The following is a 12,508-nucleotide window of genomic DNA, read 5'->3' as shown; positions in this document are numbered from 1 at the left end:
AAAGATGAAAATGTGTGAAACAATTGTAGACACTATTTTCTGAAGATGATTCGCTACCAAACTTTTAACCAAGCACGACAATGATAAAAATGTGTGAAACAATTGTAGACAGTATTTTCTGAAGATGATTCGCTACCAAACTTTTAACCAAGCACGACCACGATAAAAGATGAAAATGTGTGAAACAATTGTAGACAGTATTTCATGAAGACGATTCGCTACCAAACTTTTAACCAAGCATGACCACGATGAAACTGTGTGAAACAATTGGAGACAGTATTTTCTGAAGATGATTTGCTGCAAAACTTTTAACCAAGCACGACCACGATGAAAAAGTATGAAACAATTGTAGACAGTATTTTCTGAAGATGATTCGCTACCAAACTTTTAACCAAGCATGACCATGATGAAAATGTGTGAAAAAATTGTATAATGTATTTTCTGAAGATGATTCACTACCAAACTTTTAACTAAGCACGACCACGATGAAAAAGTTTGAAATAATTGTAGACTGTATTTTCTGAAGATGATTCGCTACCAAACTTTTAACCTAGCACGGCTATGATAAAAAAAACGTGTGATCAGTTGTAGACTGTATTTTCTGATGATGATTCGCTACCAATCTTTTAACCAAACACGACTACGATGAAAAAGATGAAAATGTGTGAAACAATTGTAGACAGTATTTTCTGAAGACAATTCACTACCAAACTTTTAACCAACCACGACCACTATGAAAATGTGTGAAACAATTGTAGACAGTATTTTCTGAAGATGATTTGCTAACAAACTTTTAACCAAGCACGACAATGATAAAAATGTGTGAAACAATTGTAGACAGTATTTTCTGAAGATGATTCGCTACCAAACTTTTAACCAAGCATGACCACGATGAAAAAGTTGAAAATGTGTGAAACAATTGTAGACAGTATTTTCTGAAGACAATTCGCTACCAAACATTTAACCAACCACGACCACTATGAAAATGTGTGAAACAATTGTAGACAGTATTTTCTGAAGATGATTCGCTACCAAACTTTTAACCAAGCACGACAATGATAAAAATGTGTGAAACAATTGTAGACAGTATTTTCTGAAGATGATTCGCTACCAAACTTTTAACCAAGCACGACCACGATGAAAAAGATGAAAATGTGTGAAACAATTGTAGACAGTATTTTATGAACACGATTAGCTACCAAACTTTTAACCAAGCATGACCACGATGAAAATGTGTGAAAAAATTGTATACTGTATTTTCTGAAGATGTTTCACTACCAAACTTTTAACCAAGCACGACCACGATGAAAAAGTTTGAAACAATTGTAGACAGTATTTTCTGAAGGTGATTCGCTACCAAACTTTTAACCAAGGACGACCACTATGAAAATGTGTGAAACAATTGTATACTGTATTTTCTGAAGATGATTCACTACCAAACTTTTAACCAAGCACGACCACGATGAAAAAGTTTGAAACAATTGTAGACTGTATTTTCTGATGATGATTCGCTACCAAACTCTTAACGAAGCACGACCACGATGAAAATATGTGAAAAAATTGTATACTGTATTTTCTGAAGATGATTCACTACCAAACTTTTAACCAAACACGACCACGATGAAAAAGTTTGAAACAATTGTAGACTGTATTTTCTGAAGATGATTCGCTACCAAACTCTTAACGAAGCACAACCACGATGAAAATGTGTGAAAAAATTGTATACTGTATTTTCTGAAGATGATACACTACCAAACTTTTAACCAAGCACGACCACGATGAAAAAGTTTGAAACAATTGTAGACTGTCTTTTCTGAATATGATTCGCTACCAAACTCTTAACGAAGCACAACCATGATGAAAATATGTGAAAAAATTGTATACTGTATTTTCTGAAGATGATTCACTACCGAACTTTTAACCAAACACGACCATGACAAAAAAGTTTGAAACAATTGTAGACTGTATTTTCTGAAGATGATTCGCTACCAAACTCTTAACGAAGCACAACCACGATGAAAATGTGTGAAAAAATTGTATACTGTATTTTCTGAAGATGATTCACTACCAAACTCTTAACCATGCACGACCACGATGAAAAAGTTTGAAACAATTGTAGACTGTATTTTCTGATGATGATTCGCTACCAATCTTTTAACCAAGCACGACCACGATGAAAATGTGTGAAACAATTGTAGACATTATTTTCTGAAGACGAATTGCTGCAAAACGTTTAACCAAACACGACCACGATGAAAAAGTTTGAAACAATTGTAGACTGTATTTTCTGAAGATGATTCGCTACCAAACTCTTAACGAAGCACAACCACGATGAAAATGTGTGAAAAAATTGTATACTGTATTTTCTGAAGATGATACACTACCAAACTTTTAACCAAGCACGACCACATGAAAAAGTTTGAAACAATTGTAGACTGTCTTTTCTGAATATGATTCGCTACCAAACTCTTAACGAAGCACAACCATGATGAAAATATGTGAAAAAATTGTAGACTGTATTTTCTGAAGATGATTCGCTACCAAACTCTTAACGAAGCACAACCACGATGAAAATGTGTGAAAAAATTGTATACTGTATTTTCTGAAGATGATTCACTACCAAACTTTTAACCAAACACGACCACGATGAAAAAGTTTGAAACAATTGTAGACTGTATTTTCTGAAGATGATTCGCTACCAAACTCTTAACGAAGCACAACCACGATGAAAATGTGTGAAAAAATTGTATACTGTATTTTCTGAAGATGATTCACTACCAAACTTTTAACCAAACACGACCACGATGAAAAAGTTTGAAACAATTGTAGACTGTATTTTCTGAAGATGATTCGCTACCAAACTCTTAACGAAGCACAACCACGATGAAAATGTGTGAAAAAATTGTATACTGTATTTTCTGAAGATGATTCACTACCAAACTTTTAACCAAACACGACCACGATGAAAAAGTTTGAAACAATTGTAGACTGTATTTACTGAAGATGATTCGCTACCAAACTCTTAACGAAGCACAACCACGATGAAAATGTGTGAAAAAATTGTATATTGTATTTTCTGAAGATGATTCACTACCAAACTTTTAACCAAACACGACCACGATGAAAAAGTTTGAAACAATTGTAGACTGTATTTTCTGAAGGTGATTCGCTACCAAACTCTTAACAAAGCACAACCACGATGAAAATGTGTGAAAAAATTGTATACTGTATTTTCTGAAGATGATTCACTACCAAACTTTTAACAAAACACGACCACGATGAAAAAGTTTGAAACAATTGTAGACTGTATTTTCTGAAGATGATTCGCTACCAAACTCTTAACGAAGCACAACCACGATAAAAATGTGTGAAAAAATTGTGTACTGTTTTTTCTGAAGTTGATTTACTATCATACTTTTAACCAAACACGACCACGATGAAAAAGTTTGAAACAATTGTAGACTGGATTTTCTGAAGATGATTCACTACCAAACTCTTAACGAAGCACAACCACGATGAAAATGTGTGAAAAAATTGTATACTGTATTTTCTGAGGATGATTCACTACCAAACTTTTAACCAAACACGACCACGATGAAAAAGTTTGAAACAATTGTAGACTGTATTTTCTGAAGATGATTCGCTACCAAACTCTTAACGAAGCACAACCACGATGAAAATGTGTGAAAAAATTGTATACTGTATTTTCTGAAGATGATTCACTACCAAACTCTTAACCAAGCATGACCACGATGAAAAAGTTTGAAACAATTGTAGACTGTATTTTCTGAAGATGATTCGGTACCAAACTTTTGACCAAGTACGACAATGATAAAAATGTGTGAAACATTTGTAGACAGTATTTTCTGAATATGATTTGCTGCAAAACTTTTAACCAAGCACGACCACGATGAAAAAGTTTGAAACAATTGTAGACTGTATTTTCTGATGATGATTCGCTACCAATCTTTTAACCAGGCACGACCACGATGAAAATGTGTGAAACAATTGTAGACATTATTTTCTGAAGACGATTTGCTGCAAAACGTTTGACCAAACACGACCACGATGAAAAAGTATGAAACAATTGTAGACTATATTATGTGAAGATGATTCGCTATCAAAATTTTATCTAAGCGACTGGGTGCCTCGTTGCTGACTTAGGCCCTTACGAAAATTGTACAGAACAATCCAACTATCCAACCATATCCATACACACCTGCCAGTTTCTGAGCTGTTAGTGTTTTGACGATAATGAAGGGGTATTTTAGAACTATAGTAATGTTACAAATAATTACTGATGTGTAATGATAACTCATAAAATTTTAATAAGCAACCAACGATCGGTCTTGAGGCATGATCAGCTAGCAAGACGTAAAACCCGATGTTTCCTTTTTCCTTAATGGTAACGCTAACTGAGAATGCATCTAGGTTACTAAGCGGCTGTTGCGGCTGATGGTACGTGGTTCATGGTGCATATCGAGCGAAGTGGTACACTGGTTAGCACACTGCACTCGTATTAGGGAGGACGACGGTTTAAACCCGTGTCCGTCCATCCTGATATAGGTTTCTCGTGATTTCCCTAAATCGCTTCAGACAAATGCCGGGATGGTTCCTTTGAAAGGGCGCGGCCGATTTCCTTCCCCCCACCCTCCCTTATCTGAACCTGTGCTCCATCCGTAACGACTTCGACGTCCCCTGGACGCTAAACACTAAATCTCCTCCCCGTCCCTGATACATGTTGCCTGTTTGGCGGGTTATAGGGGCAACAAAAATTTGCATATCAGTATTTCACCTAATTACTGGCCATATTTAACAATTTAAAACTGTGATATAATCTACTTATGGCGACGGCCTTGCCGCAGTGGATACACCGGTTCCCGTGAGATCACCGAAGTTAAGCTGCTGTCGGGCTTGGCCGGCACTTGGATGGGTGACTATCCAGGCCGCCATGCGCTGTTGCCATATTTCGGGGTGCACTCAGCCTCGTGATGCCAATTGAGGAGCTATTCGACCGATTAGTAGCGGCTTCGGTCAAGAATACCATCGTAACGACCGGGAGAGCGGTGTGCTGACCACACTCCCTTCCTATACGCATCCTCATCTGTTGATGACACGGCGGTCGGATGGTCCCGTTGGGCCACTTGTGGCCTGAAGACGGAGTGCTTTGGTATAACCTACTTATTAAAAGGTTTTATGCTATGTTAAAGGTACCGGGAGAGGCTGGCGTTATCTGCTCATTAAGAGGTACAATCATGCCAGAAAAGCTGTTCACTGAAAATGGTAGTGGAATGATATGCAGTAGGCAATAGCTTTGCTTATTCATGATCTGTGCTGGCTAGCTGTATGTCCCATTTATCAGCTTCGTTGCCTCACTTTGTAGTGTCACGAGCTATGCTTTGTGCTACGTAATATTTATAGCCCCACGGTAAGTATTGCTGATGCAGTTTGTCGCTGCACATAGTTTTCACGGCAGCCATAAGTCAGATCAGTCTTACACGTCACTTTATCGGTAAGTGTTGGAGTCTCAAAAAATTAATTTCGTTCACTTAGATTCATATCACACAATTTGCAAAAACATTTTTACTGCATGGGTCTTCATTTCATAGGATGGCACTCACTAGTTCACGAACCTCTTGCGGGCCCCTGTTCACGAGTCTGGGTATTTTGACATTGGCCTCTCAATATACATATTCCTTACTGTCATTTCGTGTAAACAATATAAGCTTTTTCCCAAGAATAAGCAGCTTTCACTCAGTTAATACTCGGCAGAAATCAAACCTGCATTTGGATCGGATTTACTTAACTCTTGTGCCGAAAGGTGTCCCATATACTGCTGCATCCATTTTCGATAATATACCACAAGAATTCAAAAATCTTAACAGTCATCCACGCCCTTTCAAATCGAAACTGAAGAGTTTCCTGATCGGTCACTCCATCTATTCTGTAGTGGAGTTCCTTGAAAAATTGAGCTGATTCTTGTTGTATTGTCGATTGCGTTTACTTATGGCTTGACTTTCTTCAGGTTCATTACTTATGGCTTAACTTTTTTCGGGTTCATAATAATTTTATTTCATCTATTATTACTTTTATGTTTTAATTTCATATACTGACACGTTCCACGTCCTTGGATATTTGCTCCTTAGTTTGGTCCTACGGAACTTGACGTGTAGGTATATAAATAAATTACATTAGACAGCCATCATTCTTCCAGACTTCCATGCTAAGTTTAATTAATCAGTACTCTTCAGAGACACATGTACACGAAACCTACGATCCGCGTAAGAGATTTTGACAGTTTGCTGCTAAATATCCTTTTGAATTAGATGGGGTTACTTCTGAAAAAGGGTCGTGAAGCGGATTTAGAATTGTGTCAAAATTTCTGTTAGACAGTTAAGTTACAAGTCAACGGTTAGCTTTCACACCTTCTCCAACATTCACAGTTCTCTCTCAATAACTGGAGACCTTTTATCCGGAAGGAGGGGCTGAAATGTGTTACGAGAACGCACCTCGACATTTCGTAATCTTCATCTCACTTTTTACAATCAGGTGTGGACTTTCGAACAGAAGAACGCTCTTCTCATGTAATATAATGTTCAAACAATTGAACGGTTATGATGAGATGCACTATGTGATCCAAAGTATCCGGACATCTCATCTCGTGGCGCCCTCAATCGATAATACTCGAATTCAATATAGTGTTGTCCGGCCCTTAGCCTTGATGACAGCTTTCACTCTCACAGGCATACCTTCAATCAGGTGCTGGAAGGTTTCATGGGGAATTGCAGTCCATTATTCACGGAGTGCTGCACTGAGAAGAGGTATCGATGTCGGTCGCTAAGGCCTGGCACGAAGTCGGCGATACAAAACATCCCAGAGGTGTTCTATAGGTTTCTGGTCAGGACCCTGTGCAGGCCAGTCTGTTACAGGGATGTTACTGTCGTGTAACCACTCCGCCACAGGCCGTGATTTACGAACAGTTGCTCGATCGTGTTGGAAGATGCAATCGCCATCCCCGAATTGCTCTTCAACAATGTGAAGCAAGAAGGTGCTTAAAACATCAATGTAGGCCTGTGATTTGATAATGCGACGCAAAAAGCAGGGTGTGAAAGCCCCCTCCATGGAAAACACGGCCCACACCATAACACCACCGCCTCTGAAATTTTCTGTTGGCACTATACACGCCGGCAGATGACGTTCACCGGGCATTCGCCATACCCATACCCTGCAATCGGATCGCCACATTGTGTACCGTGGTTCGTAACTCCACACAACCTTTTTCCACTGTTCAATCGTCGAATGTTTGCGCTCCTTACACCAAGCGAGGCGTCATTTGGCATTTACCGGCGTGATGTGTGCCTTATGAGCAGCCGCTCGATCATGACATCCCAGTTTTCTCACCTCCCGCCTAACTCTCGTAGTACTTGCAGTGGATCCTGATGCAGTTTGTAATTTCTGTGTGATGGTCTGGATAGATGTCTGCCAATTTCACATTACTGATCCCTTCAAGTGTCGGCGGTCTGTGTCAGTCAACAGACGAGGTCGGCCTGCACGCTTTTGTGCTGTGCGTGTCCCTACACGTTTCAACTTCACTATCACATCGGAAAGAGTGAACCTAGGGATGTTTAGGAATGAGGAAATCTCGCGTACGGACGTATGACCCAAGGGACACCCAAGCACCTGACCACGTTCGAACCGAGCGAGGTGGCGCAGTGGTTAAACACTAGACTCGCATTCGGGAGGACGACGGTTCAAACCCGCGTCCGGCCATCCTGATTTAGGTTTCCCGTGATTTCCCTAAATCACTCCAGGCAAATGCCGGGATGGTTCCTTTCAAAGGGGACAGCCGACTTCCTCCCCCCTCCTTCCCTAATCCGATGAGACCGATGACCTCGCTGTCTGGTCTCCTTCCCCAAAAACAACCAACCACGTTCGAAGTCCACGATTCCCGTGCAGCGCCCCATTCTGCTCTCTCAGGATGTCTAATGACTACTGAGGTCGCTGATGTGGAGTACCTGGCAGTAGGTGTTTTTGGAGTGTGCGGATACTTTTGATCACATACTGACTGTATCTTCCTCCTTGTATGTTACAGAGCTAGGAAGTAAGCAGGAGAATGGGCTGCTTGTCCATTCTCCAGTACGCCCAAAGACATGAGCTGTATGAAGAAGTGGATCTGGCGGAAATCGCAGACGAATGCAGAAAGAAGACTGGGCAGACACCAGTGGTTGTAGCAGATGGAAGACAATGCGTGTGGCTCCTGTACCGAGGGTGTGACTTCTACTGTGGTGGGCAGTACAAAGAATTCCGAGAAGCGTGCACAAACTTGGTGCGGCGCTTCAGAAATTGTGGAGTGCATCTCGTGTTCTACTTCTACGGGCTACCGTCTGTTGACAAGAAGGAGAAGTGGGTGCGGCTGAACAGGGAGAGTGCAGAGCAAATGAGCAAGTCCTTGACGATTGCACACGAGCAGGGCGCGAGGCGAGTGAGGCCGAATCGCTATCCGGAAGGTCTGGTGCCGTGTGCACACGTCATCTTCAGGGAAGAACCGAATAGTGAGGTCCGGCTTTCTACAGGCATCTGCCATCAGGAGATAGCGCAGTACGCAGCCAGCAACACGAACTGCCTGGGGGTGATGAGCGTGAATGCCGATTTCCTGGTGTACAGTGGTGTACCAAGCCTTTTAATTCTCCACGGTGAGTCAAAGGCCGAAGAGGGCGTGAGTCTAAGGAGGTTTCGCCCAGCAATTATCGCCTCACATCTAGGCATCCGACTAGAACATCTGCCAGCATTTGGGACATTTGCAGGAGACAGTTTTATCAAATCAGATGAGCTACAGAGTGTCCACGGACGACTGGAAGACTTTTATAACTGCAGGGGGAACCCTTTGGCCGCTGTAGCGAAGCTGGTGAAGGATAACGCAGTCGATGAAATGTGTCGGATTGCATTTGGTGACAGGTGGGCAGAATTCCTCGAGACTGTGGAAGTAGGAATTGGCCAGTACGGGTGCAAGCCGACAGTCTCCGACAGTCCTACGGAAGGTTCCGACTGGTCGCAGGTGCTGCACTTCATAGAATCGAAACACGTGTCGGGCGAAATACCAGGAATGGTCCTGTCCCTGGCCAAAAGTCGCATCTTCCGTGCGGGTGCCGCCCTAGAGGACATGGCGGATGGTGCTCAAAATGTACTGTCGACAGCAGAGATGCTCCAGCCCATGAGGCGCAGGATGTACACCGTGCTGCTCTGGGAAAGTGGAGAGGGGCCTTTCAGAGTGGAGGAGTTCTTCACCAGGAGGTCAGACGTGTGTCAGGAGGAGGTGGAGGTCTCGAAGTGGCTGCCCCCCGGTGTGACACACCCAGGACTGCGACGGCTGTGGACGGCTGATGTGGAATGGCGCTGGCGGCTCTTCACCTGGATAGTGGGCGCCCCAGATGGGGACGGATCTGCTCTGAGGTCTCTTCAGCCCCAGTACCTCGCGGTTCCGGCTGCCGCACTTTCATTCCTCCGGCACGAGGCCTGCTGTCTGGAACGTCACGAGGCTGAGGTCCTCGCAGTGGTCGCCGTGACTGTAGGGCGCCTTTCGGTTCAGCAGTTGGCTCAAAAGCAGCTCCCATCACTAGACACTCGGGCCGTGTATTTGGCGTCTTTATTCGTTCGCACTGCCCTACAAGTTCTGGATGCTGCGGCCATCTGTGGGTTATCCTTCCCCCGAGACTCAGAGTGCCTGCTGGACGCCTATTTTGATGGGATATTCTTCCATGAGCTTTATCTTAAGGCTAAGGCCCAGTCATTTGCAAGGATTGGAGCCCACCTACCACGGGACCGTCCACATCTTGGGCCACTCCACCAGCTGTTGGATGTAATCGAAAGGACTCACACCAGTCGCCAATAACCGGTCTTTGAGAAAATGTACATCTACATCTACAGCTACACAGATACTCCGCAAATCACACTTAAGTGCCTAGCAGACGGTTTATCGTGTCACTTACACAATCCTTCCCCCGAGACCTCTGTTGACCGCTTCACCGTAGCTGTGCGCGGCTTTGTCGCATGTTTCACAGAAAACGGGACGACGGACATTTATCAACAGGCGTACAAGTTCTCCGTCTGTTTCCTGGTACACCAGCGTGGAGTCGGGGTCAACCAGCCACTCACTGTCACTAATCTTATGGCGGCTGGAGGCCGCGCCGCGTTACCGCTTTCTCAGAGCTTGAGCCGCTCTAAGCTGCCTATTGTCGCTTCCCTTCGCCGTTCCCCGGCCGGCCACGGTCAACTCTAAATGCTTCCCTGGGGTAAACTAGCGTCCAGTAAATCGACTCGTTTCCGCAAGGTTTTCATGTCGTGTGAATTACTTTAAAACCATCACCCGACATTAATCATTCCAATACGTCCATACTATACCCTCTACAAGATGCATTGTGCCTTGTCAGTCATTTTTGGTTCAGCCCTACTGTTCACTCAACGTGAGTTGGGTGATCTTTAATGACTTCATGTAAGGGGCATAGTTCTTGCCATCTTACAGTTTACATGTATGGAGTTCATGTGACGTAAAAATTCTTGGAGACGGTCCAGACCATGAGGCCACACAATAAAAATGTCATCAACGTATCGCCAAAATGCTGTCAGTTTAAAAGTGGCAGAGTCGAGTGCTCATACATCACATACATTGTAGATGTTTGAGATTTGAAAAGGTCTCTGAAAGCATGTAGTTTCATACAAATAATTTATTATCCACCCTCTGCCAGGCACTTAAGCGTCATTTACCGAGTATCCATGTCGATGTAGATGAATGCCGGGGCCAGCATCAGATCCTAGCTTAGAGGTCTGATATAACTGTTAAGCCATGTCATGGCTCAGCATTTTTGATTTACCCGCGAGATTTTTCACTTGTTTTCGCTGCAGCGATAGGGGGCGTGACCGCTTAGTGCTGTTGGCGCTGGTGCGCGAAGCGACAGATTTGGGAGGACGGCTCGGTCGGTATATGGCGACAGGACGGAAGCAGCTGGGAGTCAACCGGTGCCAGCCGAGTATGGACTGTGATGAGTGCGGCTGTTTGCGAGCATGTGGGAATGCTCACTTGCTTAGCGTGGTTCTCCATGACCAGCTGTTGTATGTTGGGTCTAGCACTCGAGTGTAACAGAAAACTGCATTGGTGTAGTTCTCGTCACCTGACTAAGACCGCAATTTTGATATCCCTTTATTATATCTGTGGAATCGTTCGGGGCCCACGCTCTGCTACCATTTATGATGTACAGACGGAAGCAGAGCAAGGATGGGGAAGGTGTAGGTACATTTATTTGGTCCAAGCCCTCTTGACACAAATTTATTATTTAACAATAATTGGTTATACATCCAAGTTAGTACAATTAGCAGTTTAAAAGGAAATGTTAGCAATAAAAAATTTTATTTTAAACTTTCTCTAGAAGAACGTGCAGCCCCACTCTGAAACATTACATAAAGGTACTGTTAGGAAACGGTATATTATATCGTACAAGAGTGCAACATGTAGAAATATTAACAATTACACCAGAAAAATATTGAACTTGTGATTTGTACTACATATAAATCAAACCTTCAAAAAATCCAATTTGGCAAGAGTACGAGAAATTCCATATTGCCTGCAAAAAATAAAAAAAAAGTGTCAAAGATAATGTTTTTTTCTTTTTAACCTCCTGATTTCACTTAAGCTTACGTAAACCGTACACAAACGTCAGTGTCATGTGACATCAGTTCACCTTTCGTGACAAATATACAAAATTTGAAATTAATTTTATATTAGTTAAGTAAGCTACAAAACATAAATAACATTAACGACTGGTGACTTGAGTAAACACTGTCAAGTTTTCAATTTCACGACGGTTGTGTTATCTAGCAAGTTTTCATTTAAATGCTCCCCACACGTGTTCCAAAATCAATTCAGTCAGTCTCGAGAAGAACCACAACTTAATACACAAATATGGCAATATCAAGAAATAGATGGCTTTATCCCAAGCAATATTAGTAGATTTAGGAAATTTGCAATTTATACGCACCAATTTTAGCAACGTCTAATGTAATAATAATTTGGACAGAACTTTCATAAAATGATAGATTGTAGTGGGTACCGTGCCATACACTATGAACCAAATTATGAATTATTCACAGCAGACACCTGGCACATGATGATATTCTCTGAAGTATTTCAAATCACAAAATGTTGGCTACAAGTACCACGCCATGACATCTGTCGCACAAACTCCGTGTTCAAAGGTATCATCTGCAGAACCTTGCCGGCCGGAGTGGCCGAGCGGTTCTAGGCGCTACAGTCTGGAACCTCGCGACCGCTACGTTCGCAGGTTCAAATCCTGCCTCGGGCATGGATGTGTGTGATGTCCTTAGGTTAGTTACATTTAAGTAGTTCTAAGTTATAGGGGACTGATGACCTCAGAAGTTAAGTCCCATAGCGCTCAGAGCCATTACAATTTTTTTGCAGAACCTTGGTTCAAAACTAGTTACTTCCATTTTGTTAGTC

At 42.4% G+C, this 12,508-nt stretch overlaps 1 protein-coding gene across 1 annotated transcript in view; it reads left to right on the top strand.

Moving 5' to 3' along the window:
* Positions 1-11,518, top strand: part of LOC126428152 (constitutive coactivator of peroxisome proliferator-activated receptor gamma-like) — a 48,518-nt gene extending 37,000 nt beyond the window's left edge. The window contains exon 2 of the mRNA XM_050090061.1: positions 8,093-11,518. Within this exon, the coding sequence (XP_049946018.1) occupies positions 8,114-9,889 (1,776 nt within the window). The 5' untranslated portion in view covers positions 8,093-8,113 and the 3' untranslated portion in view covers positions 9,890-11,518. The remainder of the gene's footprint in view (positions 1-8,092) is intronic.
* The last annotated feature ends 990 nt before the right edge of the window (positions 11,519-12,508 follow it).

This window comes from Schistocerca serialis, chromosome 12 (genome assembly GCF_023864345.2).
Source record: "Schistocerca serialis cubense isolate TAMUIC-IGC-003099 chromosome 12, iqSchSeri2.2, whole genome shotgun sequence".
NCBI lineage: Eukaryota > Metazoa > Arthropoda > Insecta > Orthoptera > Acrididae > Schistocerca > Schistocerca serialis.
Note: the sequence above shows the minus strand (reverse complement) of the source record. Positions and strands in the feature narration are given on the sequence as shown.